The sequence below is a fragment of the Neovison vison genome, chromosome 3 (genome assembly GCF_020171115.1).
Source record: "Neovison vison isolate M4711 chromosome 3, ASM_NN_V1, whole genome shotgun sequence".
Classification (NCBI taxonomy): domain Eukaryota; kingdom Metazoa; phylum Chordata; class Mammalia; order Carnivora; family Mustelidae; genus Neogale; species Neogale vison.
This window is the reverse complement of record NC_058093.1, coordinates 201,452,308-201,470,176: the sequence shown is the minus strand read 5'-3', so window position 1 is coordinate 201,470,176 and position 17,869 is coordinate 201,452,308. Positions and strand designations below refer to the sequence as shown.

The window sequence follows — 17,869 nt, the reverse complement described above, 5'->3', positions numbered from 1 at the left end:
TGAAAAAAGTTGATGGTATTTTGATACAGATTGCATTAAATATTTAGATTGCTCTAGGTAGTGTAGACATTTTCACAATATTTGTTCTTCCAATCCATGAGCATGGAACGTTTTCCCATTTCTTTTTGTGTTCCTCAATGTCTTTCATGAGTACTTTATAGTTTTCTGAGTACAGATTCTTTGCCTCTTTGGTTAGGTTTACTCCTAGGTATCTTATGGTTTGGGGTGCAATTGTAAATGGGATTGACTCCTTAATTTCTCTTTCTTCTGTCTTGTTGTTCATATATAGAAATGCAACTAATTTTGGTGCATTGATTTCATATCCTGACACTTTACTGAATTCATGTCTGAGTTCTAGCAGTTTTGGAATGGAATCTTTGGGTATCATATCATCTGCAGAGAGTGATAGTTTGACTTCTTTGCCAATTTCGATCCTTTTATTTCTTTTTGTTGTCTGATTGCTGAGGCTAGGACTTCTACTACTTGAATAGCAGTGGTGATAGTGGACAGCCCTGCCATGTTCCTGACCTTAGGGAAAAGCTCTCAGTTTTCCCCCACTGAGAATGATATTTGCTGTAGGGTTTTCATAGATGGCTTTGATGGTATTGAGGTATGTACCCTCTATGCCTACACTTTGAAGAGTTTTGATCAAGAAAGGATGCTGTACTTTGTCAAATGCTTTTTCAGCATCTATCAAGAGTATCATATGGTTCTTGTTCTTTCTTATATTAATGTATTTTATCCCATTGATTGATGTGCAGATGTTGAACCAACCTTGCAGTCCAGGAATAAATCCCACTTGGTTGTGGTGAATAATCTTTTAATGTACTGTTAAATTCTGTTGGCTAGTATTTTGTAAGAATAGTTGTATCTGTTTCCATCAGGGATATTGGTCTGTAATTCTCTTTTTTGATGGGGTCTTTGGTTTTGGGATCAAGGTAATGCTGGCCTCATATAATGACTTTGGAAGTTTTCCTTCCTTTTCTATTTTTTGGAACAATTTCAAGAGAATAGGTATTAATTTTTCTTTAAATGTTTGGTAGAATTCCCCCGGGAAGCCATCTGGCCCTGGGCTCTTGTTTGTTGGGAGATTTTTGATGACTGCTTCAATCTACTTACTGGTTATCGGTCTGTTCAGGTTTTCTATTTCTTCCTGGTTCAGTTTTGGTAGTTTATGGTCTCTATAAATGCATCCATTTCTTCCAGAGTGTAAAATTTGCTGGTGTATAGTTGCTCATATGTTCTTATAATTTTCTTATAATTGTTTTTATTTCTTTGCTGTTTGTTGTGATCTCTCCTCTTTCATTCATGATTTTACTAATTTGCATTCTTCTTCTTTTCTCTTTGATAAGTATAGCCAGAGGTTTATCAATCTTATTAATTCTTCCAAAGAATCAGCTCCTAGTTTCTTTGATTTATTTTACTGTTCTTTTGGTTTCTGTTTCATTGATTTCTGCTCTGATCTTTATTAGTTCTCTTCTCCTGCTGGGTTTAGGCTTTCTTTGCTGTCCTTTCTCTGGCTCTTTTAGGTGTAGGGTTAAGTTGTGTACTTGAGACCTTTCTTGTTTCTTGAGAAAGGCTTTTGAACATTTGTGTTTTCATTTTATTTTGTTTCCATGAATTTTTAAAATTCTTCTTTAATTTCCTGGTAGAACCATTCATTCTTTAGAAGGATGCTCTTTAACCTCCATGTATTTGGGTCAAGTTTCAAAGCATTGTGGTCTGAAAATATGCAGGGAATGACCCCAATCTTTTGGTACTGGTTGAGACCTGATTTGTCACCCAGGATGTTATCTATTCTGGAGAATTTCCATGTGTACTAGAGAAGAATGTGTATTCTGTTGCTTTGGAATTGAATGTTCTGAATATATCTGTGATGTCCATCTGGACCAGATGTGTCATTTAAAGCCTTTATTTTCTCGTTGATCTTTTTCTTGGATGATCTGTCCATTTTGGTGGGGGGGGGTGTTAAAGTCCCCTACTATTATTGCATTATTGTTGATGTGTTTCTCTGAATTTGTTATTAATTAGTTTGTATAATTAATACAAAGTATGCTCCCATGTTAGGGACATAGGTATTTAAAATTGTTATTTATCTTGTTGGACAGACCCTTTAAGTATGATATAGTGTCCTTCCTCATCTCTTATTATAGTCTTTGGCTTAAAATATAATTGATCTGATATAAGGATTGCACCCCAGCTTTCTTTTGATGTCCATTAGCATGGTAAATTGTTTTCCACCTCCTCACTTTAAATCTTGAGGTGTCTTTGGGTCTAAAGTGAGTCTCTTGCAGACAGCTTATTGATGGATCTTGTTTTTTTTTAATCCATTCTGATACCCTTTGTCTTTTGATTGGGGGCATTTAGCCCATTTACATTCAGGGTAACTATTGAAAGATATGAATTTAGTACCATTATATTGCCTGTAAGGTGACTGTTACTGTATATTGTCTCTATTCCTTTCTGGTCTGTTACTTTCAAGCTCTCGCTTTGCTTGGAGGACCTCTTTCAGTATTTCCTATAGGGTTTGGTTTGGTGTTTGGAAATGCTTTTAGTTTTTTTTTGTCCTGGAAGCTTTTGATCTCTCCTTCTATTTCCAATGACAGCCTAGCTGGATATAGTATTGTTGGCTGCATATTTTTCTCATTTAGTGGTCTGAATATATCACTCCAGTCCTATCTGGTCTGCCAGATCTCTGGTTAGGTCTGCTGCCAACCGTTGTATGTTACAGACTTCTTGTCCCAAGCTGCTTTTGGGATTTTCTCTTTATCACTGAGACTTGTATGTTTTACTATTAGATGATAGGATGTTGACCAATTTTTATTGATTTTGAGTGGGTTCTTTGTACTTCCTGGATTTTGATGCTTGTTCCCTTCACCAAATTAGGGAGATTCTCTGTTATGAGTTACTCCAGTATACTTTCTCTTCTCCTCTCTCATTCTTCTTCTTCTGGGATCCCAATTATTCTAATATTGTTTCATCTTTTTATATCACTTATTTCTAGAATTCTCCCCTTGTGGTTGTAGTAGTTGTTTAACTCTATTTTTCTCAGCTTACTTAATCTCCACCATTTGCTCTTCTGTATCACTAATTTTCTCTTCTGCCTCATTTATCCTAGCAGTAAGAGCCTCCATTTTTTATTGCATCTCATTAATAACGATTTTTCATTTCAAGTTGGTTAGATTTTTATTCTCCAAACAGGGATTCTCTAGTATCTTCCATGATTTTTTTGAGCCCAGCTAGCACCTTGATAATCATCATTCTGAATTCTAGTTCTGACGTCTTACTAATGTCCATCTTGATTAGGTCCCGAGACATTGGTACTGCCTCTTGTTCTTTTTTTATAGGTGAGTTTTTCCATCTTGTTATTTTATCCAGAAAAATAGATGAATGTGGGAACAAAATACTAAAAGGACAGCAACAACCCCAGAAAAATGTACAGTAACCAAATCGAAGGGACCCAAAACTGGGGGGAGAAGAAAGGGAGGAGAAAAAAATATATATATATATATTTATTTATATTATGCATGTATACATGTACACACACACACACACACACACACTGGATAATAGTACAGAGCCACACACTTTATTTTGGGTGTATTTTGATGTGTTAGAAGAAACTACCTCCCAGAATTTTAAAGAGAGAAAAAAAATACACACACACAGACAAATAAGAGTAAACATGATGAAGGAATAGAATATGAATGTAACAATGAAAATTTAAAAAGATTCCAAAAAAAGGAATTGATAAGATGAGAGGTCGGTTGAAAAAAGAAAAAAAAGGAGGAAAGATTGTGATCAGGCTGGAGACTAGAACAAAGCCTTATGCTAGATTTAGGGTATATTTTGATCCATTAGAAGAAACTGTATCCCAAAATTTTAAAGAAAGAAAATACTATATGTATACAAAAAACGAGGTTAAATACAATGAAGTGATAGAAGGTGAGTGTAACAAGGCAAATTTAAAAATATATTTTTAAAAAGTATTGATAAGATAAAATAGTTTAAAAAGGTTAAAATAGGAAAGAAGAAAAATTTTAGAAACATAATAAGAAAAAAGTAATATTAAAGAAATTTAACTTTGAAAGACTAAAGGATCATGGGTAGAAAATCCATGAATTCCGTACATTGATTTCCCCTATCTTTGGAGCTCTGCTGTTCTCCTTCATCGGTGAGCTTGGTCTTGGCTGGATGTTCCTGCTGATCTTCTGGGTGAGGGGCCTGTGGTCGGGATTCTCAAGTGTCTTTGCCCGGGGGCAGAACTGCCTCCTTAGGTTGGAAGTCCCCTTGCCAGGGGCCGGGCTAAGTCATCTGCTCGCGTTCGCGCTGGAGCTTTTGTTCCCTGAGCGCTTTTCGTAGGACTCCAGAGGTTGGGAATGAAGATGGCGGCCGCCCAGTCTCCCGCCTGCAGGAGCTGAGAGCTTGGGGACCCGCTCCTCAGTGCGCCCTCAGAGAAAAGCCGTCTGTCCCTCCTGTCTCCCTGGTCTCTGGCCGCGCTCCGAGCTTACCCAGCCTGTAACTGAGCATTTCTGTCCCTGGCACGCGGCCCTGTTTGGAGTCTCCAAACCCAGCAGATTCCTGCCTCAGAGAAGGATGGTGAGTGTCTGTGGATATGCCACTTGTGGGGTCCCTGCTGGAAGAGCAGTGTCCCGACTGTGCTGTGGACCACGGTTTAAGGTCACCCCGAGCTGAGAGCTCACTCTTCAGCTCTGTGTCTGCAGTCGGCTTCCCCATTCCAATACCTGAGAGTTCTGCCACTCAGACACCCCCGGTCTTTCTGTGAACCCGCGGGACCTGAGACTGCACTGTCCCCACGAGGGCTCCACCCCGGCTCTGCCCCTGGAGCTACGTACCTCGGTGGAGCCGACTTCTGATGTTCGGATTTTGTGCTCCGCCGCTCCGCCGCTGGCCAGGAGCCGGTCCCTTACCCCACGGTCTTCCCATGCTCTGGATTCACGTCTCCGCATGTCCCGCCTTCCAGAAAATGGTCGCTTTTCAGTTCCTAGAACTGCTGCTCTTCTTCTCTTCGATCTCCTGTTGCATTTGTAGGTGTTCGGGATGGTTTGATAACTATCTAGCTGAATTTCTAGAACCAGAAGAGATTTAAGTCTCCTACTTCTCTGCCGTCCTGTTCCGCCCCCTTGTTTTGGATGTGGATTTTATGTAGGATCAGCTTTTCCATATGCTTCTGCGGTTACTAGGATCGTCCCCATGCCACAGCAGAGAGACTTAGCCACGTACCTTCCAGTGATAGGAGGAGGAGCCCGGCATCACAGGAGCCGGGAAGAACTCCTGACTGCATTGTAAAGAATTACATGGATGTTGTTGGGTGAGGCAGGGCCTGAACGTGGGGAGAGAGTCCAAGTGGCTCTGAGAGTAAATGGAATGTTCTGTGTCATGGGGTGTGCGGACTTGGTGGGGCAAGGGTGCGGTTGTAAACTGTTCCCGGTCAAGCAGCAGTTACACACAGCATGTGACTGCGAGTGATGGCAGGGAGCCTGTTGTGCATGAGGGTACAGATCATGCATTCATCTTTCCCACAACCAATGAGAGAAAAGGAGTAAATGCATGAGGAACATTTTTGATAAAAATCTTTGCATGGACCAAGAGGGGTTTTTGCTGGACTTTGAACCAATGGGGAAATCCAGTTTCCATCCGTTAACAGGGAAGGATGCTGGTCACCAGACTGACAACACTTGTAAGCATGCCTCATCTTCTGTCCTCCCCGAATAGGGGACACTCGGTGTGGGGGGAGCGGAATGACGTGTGCACGGTGGTCAGCACCTGGGCTCCTAACTGTTTCAATTCTGCTACCCGATGCTGGCTTGGGACACACAGGCATACACGTTTGCATGCGTGTGCATGCATGTGTATGTGTGCATATATGTGTGTGTGGTATACAGTTAACTCTCACACAACACAGGAGTAAAGAGTTATCAACTTGCCATGCAGTTGGAAATCAGAGTCGAGCTCTGAGTCCTCAGAACGTAACTGCAGGCAGCCTGCTATTGACTAGGAGCCTCACCGATCAGCATGCGTTTTGTATGTCCTACGTATTGTATACTGTATCATTGCAAAAGGGAAGCTAGAGAAATAAAATGTTACTCAGAAAACCGTAAGGAAGAGGAGATGCTTTTATGGCCCTTGCTGTATTTATTGCAAAAACCTCATGCATCAGTGGATGTATGTAGTTCAAACCCGTGTTACTCAACGGTCGACTGTATATATGTGTGTGTGTGTGTGTGTGTGTGTGTGTGCATGTGTGCATATATACATATATATGTGTGTGAGTGTGTGTGCATGTATGTGTGTGTCTGGTTGTGTGTTTGTGTCTGTATACCATCGCTCTGCTAAGTCTTAGAAATGCAGTATGCGTCTACGGCCATACCACCCTGAACGCGCCCCATCTCGTCTGATCTCGGAAGCTAAGCAGGCTCAGGCCTGGTTAGTACTTGGATGGGAGAAACACAGTGTGCCCGTATCCCAAGTAGGTTTTACTTGTGTCCATCCCCAGTGCAATGTGCCCACCATGGGGGAAATGATGGCTCTTTTCCCTGTCACTAGCGTGGATACATTTTCAAGTATGACTATGCAGCAGAGTGTCTTTGGAGATCAAGCCCCGTGTTTATCTCTGGGGTGTGAAGCTGTCAGGGTTTCCCGTATGGATGGAACCACAAGTAGGTTATAAAACTTCCAGTAATGAATGCACGAGACTCAGTTGTCAGGAGCAAAGGAGGGATTAGCACTTGGTCCAAACCCAGGGATGCCAAGTGGCACATGTCCTATGAATTATCTTAATAGTTCCTAAACTCCGCCACTTACATCTCTGAGGTTAGTGTGTAAAAATGACTCCCGATGAGAAGCCTCATTCAGTTTATAACATCGATGATGTCTTCGAGGGAAAACCACGCAGTTTCTTGTGAGTGTTCACACTTGGTACAAGCCATTTGGGGATCTCTCTCGAACAAGGATCCGTCCTTCTGATCAGGACATCTGGAACGTGCGCTAAGAATGTGTCTTCTCTTAGGAAAACATACTGTGTCCATGAAAAGCAACTTCCTAGTATCCCTCACTACATTTCAGAAAGAACGTCCCCTTTGAAGCAAGGCTAGTCATTTCAGCTTCACCTTACCACCGCCGGCTCATTAGGAAGAAATACTGGGTACATCATAGGTTACATAAGCAACCATGCTCTTTGCTGAGAACCTGAGAATGATTCACGGAGGAGGCATTCTCTGAGCTCCACATGCCCTACTTGTGAGTACCGTTTAAGAAAGATATGAGCCCATTCTCTACCGGGGAAGTCTTAGGCACCATTGTCTCTTGTAGAATGAAAAGATCACCAAATCCAGAATGATGACCTATTTATTTAAAGCAAATTTGATTCAATAAAATTTCAGCGCACTGTAAATGGGCCAGCCCTTAGAATTCATCTCGATATAATAGCAGCTGTCCTCAGTGAACTGAACTTTTTTTCAGCCACCACATCCTGGTTGCCTGCTCTTTAATTGATTTCCCGCAAGGCAGAAATCATAGCTTATTCACCTGTGTGTTGCACTGGAGTATTTTCCGGAAAATGAGACGGCTTTCTGGCCTGTGCATTCAATTCCTAATTTATAAATGGCTACATTCGATGTGTAGGCCTGTACGATGATTATTTAAAACCCAAAACATGCAATATTTTTCCCTCCTGTAGAAATACTGTTTTCCACTGAAGCTCACCTCCCAAAACTTCCAGCTTTCGCACCAAGGGCCACACGTGATGGTTCCTCTTCTTTTTGTAGAACAATCAGTCAGGTTGCGTGGCCGGTTCCCCGGACGCCCTCAGGTTTGGTGACCTGCTAGGACGACTCCGGACACAGCACACAGTCCTAATCATGGCGCTGGTTTGTTACAGCAAAGGACATAAAGCAAATTCAGCAAAGGGAAAAGATGCGTTGGGCGATGTCTGGGGGAGTCAGGCACAGGCTTCCAGAGTCCTCTCTCCAGGAGTCACGTGGGATGCCCCGAGTTCTTCCACAGTGACTCCTGGCCTCCCATGCGTCATCCACTGAAGAAGCTCAGCTGAGCCTCGAAGCCCAGGGTTTCTCTGGAGGCTGGCCTCCAGGGCCCTCTGCCTGGCATGCACCGTGATTCCAGACTCCTGTGGGCGTCGGGCATAAACCCCATTGTTTGTACAGACGGTTTGAGCACCCCCTCCCCGTAAGCCCAGAGCCTGGATGCCAGCCAGGGGCCTCCTTGCCCATGAGGATTTCTGGAACAGCCTGCTGCTGGGTCTTCTACACGATGTACTTGAAGTTGTTTGTGTGGGAAATCGTGTTCCTGGGGTTAGGGCCAGGCATGTCCCTCTCTCTCCCCTTCCCACCCTGCTTGTCTCTGCGCATGCATGAGGGTTCACAGGGGGAGGGTCAGGGTCTGTGTCCAGGGCTCTGTGTCCATGTGGACACAGCAGTTTGACCTCTGAAGTTCATCTCCCCAAACCCTCCAACCGTCTTCTCCCCAGTCATCTGCTCGTCCCCGTAGCTCCTGCTGCGCAGTTCCTCATGTGCCACCCAAGGGACGAGGAGGAAAAAACCCGTCACGAACATGACTCAAACGTGAGGCCAGTTTGCACATCAGACAGTGTGCGATGCCTTGCATTTTGTATTGTACATTTGCCATCGTTTTTCACTTGAAACTTCTGAGAACAAATCAGGGCTCTGCTGTGACATTCCCTCTTCCTCAGCTCGTTGGGAGGGGATGACACCCCTTTCTCTTGGTGAGGAGCCTCTGGGCGTGTCGTCATCCCTCTGCCAAGGACGATGAGGAAGGAGTGAATGAATGGGTGTGTGGCCCACAAGCACACTTGCCTTGGCAAATCTGTCTTTGTGTAAAGTCCGAGTGGGTGTTCGACCTTCAGGCCCAGGCTGACCAGTGTGGGGTAGCAGGGAATGTGGGTAGGGCCTGGGTCAGCGGCTTCTGCACCAGATGGGGTGTGTGTGTGAGGCCAAGGGGAGCACCGGGCACAGTTTGCGCTGCGGTTTGGGGCCAGGGGACACCAGGGTTATTTGCTGCGTGACACCCAGGCCCTCCCCGTCTCAGTGGAAGCTGACCCCATGGGGGTGTGTGATACTTCAAAGCATTGACGCTGTAACACCAGGGAAGTGCGCCTGGTGTGTGGGTGACTGTGATGCTCAGGGGGGAGCAGTCAGGCTGTGTGGCAGGAGGGGCACAGGCATGAGTCGGCTGGGTCTGTTCAAACCTCAGCTCCTGTGTCCCTGGGGCCCTTCGTTCTGCCCTGTGCACACCTGGGGGACGCAGGCAGTCCAGGTGAGACATTTGTCTGTGCCTGGCGCAGAGGGGATGGTCCAGGAACACGGTGTCAGTGCTAATAACTTCATTCACATGGTTTTAATTCATTTCCTTCTCCTGTTTAGTTTTCACAGTCTGGGGGTTTCCAAGAAAGTCATTGTTTAAAAAAAAGATAAACAAACAATGAGGCTACACATGAATGCAGCTGGACTTCTTCTGGCTGCAGACTGCCCGCGCACCGTCCCTTGCCCCCCTGCTAGAGGTGGGAGTGACCGGGGGACAGTTAGGACAGAGCGATTGCGAGGTGGTGGCAGACACGTGATTGAATCCCGTTTAATGCGAGCTGACACCTGCCAGGTGGCCATGTGCAGATGCGTTCCCCACGTTCCCAGAATAAGCGGGACCCCTGGGGTTCCCCAGCGCCGTCTGAGCTGTGCCCTCGATGTCTCCTACAGGGCCAAGGTGAAGAAGGGCGTGAGCGTCGTGGGGGTGAGAGCCAGCAGCCCTTCCATTTGGGAGGTCACGCAGGGCACGGACCACAGCGGCAAGTACGCGCCTGCCGTCATCGTTTGCCAGAAGAAATCTGCTGGCTCGGAAAACAGGTGAGTCCCCACAGCATCCGGCGTCTCCAGATTCACTGGGACGGGGAGCTCCTTCTCCCCTCGTGTGATAAAAACCCTTCTCACTGTGGTTTGCATGTGATGCCTCTTGTGCATGTAACTCGCGCTTCTCTGGCGGATGGATGGATTCTGTCCCTCGGGAAGGGTGAGCTCTACTCACCGCGGGCCTCCTCCACGGTTCAGCATCGCCACGGGGCACTTGTGAGGGCGGTTCGGTGCAGGGGAGATTTATCTACAGATGGTCCTGCAATGCCCCGCGCCCCAGCCCCATCGGTCTGGGCATCTCTGATACTATGGCCTGTCTCGAGAGCATTACGACACCGGCCCTGTGTGTCTCTGAGCACACAGGTGGGATCCCCGTTGGCCACGTAGACGTATGCGACTGTGTTTGTGCACACGTGTTGGCTGATGACCGCGAGCTGTCTGCTGTGCAACGACAAGGCTTTGAGCATCGCTCTAGAGACAAATTAAAACCTGAATCTGTGTCTGAGACCCACCCAGTTAGAACCCGTCAGCTCACGGCTGGGTAGAGAGACTCGGATGCTCAGTGGTTCCTGGTTTATTCCTGTTTTCCTGAAACCTCTTTTGTGGCTCCAGAGAATTCCTAGTCTGGTCGCGTATTTTTGCCACTTTCAGGCTGGTTGTTTTTTTGCTCTGTATATTACCGAAAATTGGAAAAATAACAAGCAGATGAATCCCAGGTACGTAACACGGTATTCCTGGTGTCAGGTTATTAAACTTCATAGCTCAGTGTTTGGAAAAACACGTTTATTTTCCATTTACTTATTCTGGTATCGAGAACGTGGATCTCTACTGATGGCTATGATACAGTTTTTTGGTTCATTATCAGGGAGCATTTGACGCCACTTTGGGGACAGTTTGATTCAGGATCCCTTCTGCCTTCCTTCGCACCTTCTGTGTTCCTGGAGCACCAAGCTTCGGGTTGTCAATCCTCAGGCTCTCACTTGCGTCCTTCCTTTTGTGCTCGGTGTTCTGTGAGTTTTTCCTGAAGATTTGCTTGTAGAGGAAATGAGAGGAAAGGGAAGAAATGTGGACCTGAGTTCTGCGCTCACTGTGGAGTAACAGAATGGCACGCGAGTTGACGTGATGAACTTAAACATGTCCGCACATCCGGATAGGTCTGTGCCAGTCATGTGATTTGGGAAGTGAAGTTTAAAATCTCAGTAAAGTTTCTCTTGTGTTGTAAAGCTAGCAAAAATGAGGTAGGAAGGATGGATGGATGCGTGGACAGATACATGATAGGTTGTTAGGTAGACGGGCAGGTAGGTAGTAAGTAGTAGGAAAGCAGGTATTTTTCACCAAAAGAGGAGAAGGATTTAGGGGGAAGGATCTCACCCAGTCTGTTTTGTTTTCTACTCTTTTTCTTGCATTTCCTCTGTGGTTTATTGTTAATAGTAGCCGTTGTGGTGTTTTCTATGAAATGCGAACAGGTTTGAACCATTTTAAACTTTTGTGATTTTTTGTTTGTTTATTTTGCTTTTTTGCTTTTGAATTTCTGGCCAAGAATTAATTCAGTTTGTCTTAGGGCCTGGAGGAGAAGTAAGGAGACTTTCCCGAGGTGCCTCACCCTCATTAGGGTGTAAGCTGCTTTTCCTCGGTCAAGCAAAGGGTTTGAACACTTCTTTAAGTGGGACACTCAGCGTCAGCAGAACACGTGGAAACACACCAGTGTATGAGGCTTGCCATTTCTCTTCTTTTATTTCTACCCATGTCTTCTTTCAGAAGCAAGCGCCCCCAGTGGAATAGCGCGTTATTCCTTCCAAATCCTGATGTCATGACGCCATTCCCTGTGGAGAACATACCTTGTTGCTTCATAGATTCTGATGTCCGTTCTCTGGTTCGTGCCGTGGGTCCCGATGGTCGGGGACAGCACATGCGCACCCATAGACGTGCACACTTCTTTGCGTTTGTGTAGGTTAAATGGGATCATGATATACAGTGTATTACATGGGTATCTGTTCACCATGTGTTTGTGTCCGTGACGAGATACTGTATCCACACAGCCCGACTCCACAGAACTCCTCATACGATGCATGTATGATGCAGGTGTTTAAGCACGTGCACGCATGTACGCACACATTGTCCTGGGATTCATCGTGCTGATGTGTGGATGGGTCGGGTTACGTTTGTGGAATCCAGTTCTTCCCCCATAGCTGGGAAGGCTCTGCCGAACGAGGGGGCTGCACGTGGGGCTCTCCGTGAACGTTTGTCGGTCGCGGTTCTAGAATTCCACTTCATCTCTGTCCCTACCTGTGCTGGGGGCTGCCTCGTCTCCAGGACACCTGTTTAAAAAAGTAAGGCGTAGAACAGGATGTATATTGAAGGCCTGTTTGGGGGGAAACCCCAGAGAGAAGTACTTTTGGAGCAGAGGATCTGGCCACTGTGCTTTCTTCTGGGTAAGGTGCCAAGACGTTGGGGGAGAAGGCGGAATGTAAGTCACATAATCCTGTGAACTGTTTGGACTGTGCATTTTTCCCTCTGTGCATGTATTACCATTTAATAAAATGTATACAGCCGAATTGACATTTTTGAATATGATATATTCATTAGTATATCCAATTTTCTCCTCACTTCAGCGTTTTTCATTTTACTTCTGTCAGCACGGTGTTCAGTGAAGACACACCAGCTCCAGTCGTAAGCGGCCCGGGAGGAGAACCATTTCTATTTATCCAAAGAATCATCGGAAATGTATTACAGAGTGGATAGTTTAACATTAGAAGGCTTTGCTTCCGAAGTTGTCTTGCTTTATAAATTCTTCCCACCCTCCTTGAATGTTTTCTTAGTTATTCGTAAGTCAGAATCAGATCATCAGAATGCAAAGAGGCAATCTTAATTAGCCCGAGAGTCATGGATTTCATATTGCTAATAATTCACCATGGATCACGAAGCCGTGTTAATGCAGTTAAGTCACGGTGACAGGTGTAATTTTATGGATTAAGGAGACACTTGCGGTAGTGATGAATTCAACAGGAAGGAGAGACACTCTCTCATCTGAGTTGAAATACATCCTTCCCTTTCTGGAGAAGTTTGGTTGCCGAAAACCTTATCATCATAGTATTAACATATGAATGTTATCACAGCTCTGGGGGCTCTTGACTGAGTGTTGCCAGGAAGTAGTATGGAACAGACCAGAATAATAAATGCTTTGCCCATCAGAATGCATCTTGCATTTTTAGAACCTCACTCGCACAAGGTAAACTGAGACCAGTGTGTGACGGAAGCCATTTATTTTTTATGTACTTGCTGTTCTCTACATTGAGAAGTGTTTTCCCAAGTTTGCCACTGTTGCCGCATAAATGATTTTAGATGGTAGCACAGACACGGGTTTGAATAAATTTGAATGACATTTTCCCATGGATGTCGGTTCTCCAGGAAGACTTCTGGTGGGAGTGAGTGCTCACCCTTGTCTGTACAGCGCCTCTCCTTTGCCAGCAGATCGTAGACAGGCAAGGGTACACAGCTAGAATTTATTTTTTTTTCATAATTATCATTTACTTGTTGTATAGGACACTACGTTAAGTTTATCGTAGGTAATAAGTCTCGCTTTAAAATGTATATATTTCAAGAACACGAACTGCCATAAAAATAATGGATATTTCAAATAGAGACAGACATGACTCAAGTCATGATTGTATATTCAAAGTGAAAATATTCTGGCATCAATAAGTGTATCTGTAACTCTGTTAGGATTATTGGATTATTTAATTTTTAATGCAAATAGGAGTGACTGAAATAGAAGTTTATTTCTCTCTCACCCAGAAGCAGCCTGATATAGGCCAGAGCTGGTATGTTACCTTCCCAGCCCTTCGGGGTCCCAGACATCTGTCCTTCTTGCCTGGCACACTGGTGCAGAGCTTGTGCCCTCACAGACTAAGATGATTGCTGGGGTGCCGGACATCACATCTGCCCTGTAGAAAAAGCTCTTCTCAGTTAGGTCAACTCCCATCCAGCAACTTTCCTGGAAACCATGCCAGCAACCCCCAATTTCCTCTTGCGTCTCATCGGCCAGGGCTCAGCTCAGTGGCTGCACCAGACATCAAAGGCAAATGGGAAACATCATTGATGACAAACACTGGTGTGTCCAGCTCACGTCCTTTTTCTGCTCCGAAGACAAAAGAACAGACCAAGTGGATCTGGCATCCCAAATCTTCTTTCTCAGCAGTTTTTAAAGGGCAGATGCTGTGGGATTTCCAGTAGGATGATGAAAAGCACGTGGTACCTGGCGATCTCCTTCACTCGACCAGCTCCCGGGGAGGTTTCCAGAGCTATAGAGGGAATATAGGGTAGGTCAACCCACCTTAGCAATGCAGCAGAAACGTTGTGCACCTGCGAGAAAGTTAGGACAGAGTTTGTTCAGGTGTAGATGGGACTGAGCTGAAGGAGGGTGTCAAGGGGGTCAGTGCCAAGTGTGCAAGAGAGAGACAGGAAAAAAGAGAGACAGAGAGAGAGAGGGAGAGCCAGGCTGAGTGGAAGCCCAGGAATGGAAAGCCAGGACCAGGCCCTGATGCAGACGGCGGGCTGTGCACAGGTGCGCGTGAACACGCAGAGCCCACAAGGCTTCCTCTCTTTCTGCTTGAGGCCCCCCCCCCCCCAACAGATGTCTGAGAATGCCACGTGAGAATGAACTCAGAGACGGGGCAGAGCTGCCTGCATGAAACAGAGATTGTTTTAAACACTGATGAGTCTTCTCAGACTCGGGTCAGAAAAGATGGATCCAGGTGCGAGCAGGACAAGCCACAAGGTCAGAAGATGGAGAGAAGCTGGAATGCCGTGATCATCAGGTTCTGGGCTGTGGAAACTCGAATCTGCATAGCTGGGCAAAACCCTCAGGAGAAAGAAACTCCAGAAAAGAGTGTGAGAAGTGGGAAGGAGGAGAGACCCCCTCCCCCCAAAAAACAGCCAAACAAGAGTATAAACTCAGAATGATCACAGGAACATGGGAGCTAAGCTAGTTACCACTGGGTCCAGCAGTACTAGTTATATGTCCAGGTAGAACTAACCTAGTTACCATAGGGTCCGACAGTACTAGTTACTCAGGTAGAACTAATCTAATTACCACAGGCTCCAGCAGTACTAGTTATACACCCCGGCGGAGCCAACCTGGTTATAAGGTCCGGCACTGCACTCACTGTACACTCAGGTAGAGCTAACCTACTCACCAAAAAGTCCAGCACTCCAAGTTCTGCACCCAGTGCAACTGAAAGCTAAAGTTTTGCGCAAAAACTGTTGCACAAACCTTCACACCAGCAGCACCCACTGTAGCCGAAAGGCGAGCAGATTAGACGGTGTGATGTGCCCCCCCGAAGGGGACATTGCTTGCCGTCACACAGAAAGAGGTGTTGACCCATCCACAACATGGACCAGCTCTGAGCACGTTCCCACACATTCAGATGACGTGTCCCGAGCCGCCCAGTCCTCAGACCTGCAACTCAGCAGCTCATGCTTGCTGGGGAGCGGGGACTGGCCCGACTGCTGGTGTGTGGGGGTCTTTTTCGGAAGTAAGAAACGTATCGTGCCGGTTGGTAGGGGGGCTGCTTGGACCGCGCTGTGAATATGCTGAAAGCCACTCACTTGTACACTTTAAAATAGTGATTTTGAAAACATAGGAATTCTATCTTAATAATAGTACAAACAAGCTTACAAGAGAGTGCCAATTTTGATTTTTAAATCCATAGGGGGCGGGAAAAATTGAGACCAGATCCATCAGAATGAGACCGCGTTCATCCCCAGGTGTGATGTCACGTGTGGCGCATGTGTTTCCCCGTCTTCTGCTCAGTGTTTGTTTCTGAAAATTCCCTAATGAACGTGGATTGGTTTGAATTAGGGAAAGATAAGATAGGAAAACAGAAAAAAAGTCAGCTGTCCTGCACTGTGACAATTATTGAACAGAGTCCTGGAAGTTTGTCCTTGTCATTGCGCAATGGGATAAGGACTATTTTGGAATGCTGTGTCCATCTGTTGGGTTGCCCAGATTTGAAGCCAGAAAGATCTGGCTGGCCTCTTTGTTTCAGGCAGTAATCACTTGTAATGGAGCGCCTATAGATTGAACACTGTTCTATTTTGCTTTAGAAAGCTAAGTGTTGGGACACCTGGGTGGTTCAGTTGTTAAGCCTTTGCCTTCAGCTCAGGTCATGGTCCCAGGGTCCTGGGATCGAGTTCAGCGTTGGGCTCCCTGCTTGGTGGGAAACTTGCTTCTCCTTCTCCCACTCCCCCTGCTTGTGTTCTTTCTCTTACCATCTCTCTCTGTCAAATAAATAAAGAAAATCTTTTTTAAAAAAAGAAAGTAAAGTGTTAATGATTGCACTTTGCTGTTGTCGGCTGTAGCAAGATGACAGACCCAGAGATGGAAAATAAAGATCATGAGGGTTTTTTTAATTAATGTAATTTGATTAGCTATATTTTCCGGCGGTATGTCTTCAGTGAGACTCCTCAGCTCTTCTGACGTCTAGAAGGCGAGTTTGACCACAACAAATCCCGAGACGACGGTATGAAGTTGTCAAAATGATATGTGTTCCCTGTGCAACTCTGGTTTGTTTGATGCCTTAAATGCTTGCAACATTGTTTCCATTGACTTAGGAAATTACGATATGCATACATACTACCATTTGAATGGTGATTCCTTTCCAAAGGGTAGAAGAAATACAGGGCATGAGAGTCAGGAAATGTGATCCGTATTTCTCATTTTTATGCTAGCCATCTCCCGTCACCAGAGAAGGTACTAAGAGGTCAAGCATCATCTTCTTTGATACCAGCACTGTGAGATCAGCCTTTGCTGAACTCTTGGGAGCATCTCATGATCCCGCGTGTGAACACAGTGAAATAATGCAGAGCACCCTGCTAAGAAAACCATCTATTAATTGTTTTCAGAGTGCTAAAATGGCATATAATGTAGGGCGCCCGCATCCCCACATCCTCCCAGATTGTGGAGGATTTTATTTTATTGCCCTACTCTAAATGAAAAATTCCTAGAGTGCGAGATGAATTACGTTAGTCACGTGTGGAGGTTTTATCGAGGATCGGGTCTGAATTTAGAACCTGTCAGAAGCGTTTCCATTCAAGTATGTTTTAATAACTTCTGCATTAGGGATACAACAGAACGAGGTATTGTTTCCAGCACTGCCGGATATTATTTCTTCTAATCGTATTGCGGGGGGGAGAAAAGATGCACATAATAAAATGCGTTTCTGAGAATAAGGAAGAACAGGGGATGCTTGTAGCAATGTGTTGGGGGAATTATAAAATGCTTCCTGCACTTCGGAGATCTGTCAGTATCTGGCTACTAACATTTAAGATATGCGACCGTAGGACCCTATGATTGCATTTCTAGATACATCCAGCCCATTTAAAGCTTGATTACGGACACAGAGAGATGTGTCCAATGACATTTGTTGCTATATTTTTAAAAAAAATTAAGATTTTATTTATTTATTTGACAGAGAGAGATCACAAGCATATAGAGAGGCAGGCAGAGTGAGAGGAGGAAGCAGGCTCCCCGCTGAGCAGAGAGCCTGATGCGGGGCTCAATCCCAGGACCCTGAGATCATGACCTGAGCCTAAGGCAGAGGCTTAACCCACTGAGCCACCCAGGTGCCCCATAGTTGCTATGTTTTTAAAAAATAACTGATATCCAGAACTAAACTAAATATTCATCAAGAGGTGAACTGATGTTTTAAAAAAACAGTACATTCATATGGGGGAATCTTTTCTGCCATTGTGAGGAATAGCTTAGATCTGATTACGTATGTGCATCCAGATTTTATTTATTTATTTATTTGTTTGTTTGTTTAGTTATTTATTTGAGAGAGAGCGCAGGGTGAGGGGCAAAGGGAGAGGCAGAGTTGATGCAGAGCCCGAGGCGGGGCCTGATCCCAGGACGCTGAGACCATTCCCTGTGCCGAAACCAAGAGTCGGACACTCAACCTTCTGAGCCACCA

General features: G+C 45.3%; 1 protein-coding gene across 1 annotated transcript in view; it reads left to right on the top strand.

Moving 5' to 3' along the window:
- Positions 1-17,869, top strand: part of TMEM132D (transmembrane protein 132D) — a 575,438-nt gene that overhangs the window by 267,727 nt on the left and 289,842 nt on the right. Inside the window, exon 3 of the mRNA XM_044243542.1 lies at positions 9,750-9,896. Coding sequence (XP_044099477.1) covers positions 9,750-9,896 — 147 coding nt within the window. The remainder of the gene's footprint in view (positions 1-9,749; positions 9,897-17,869) is intronic.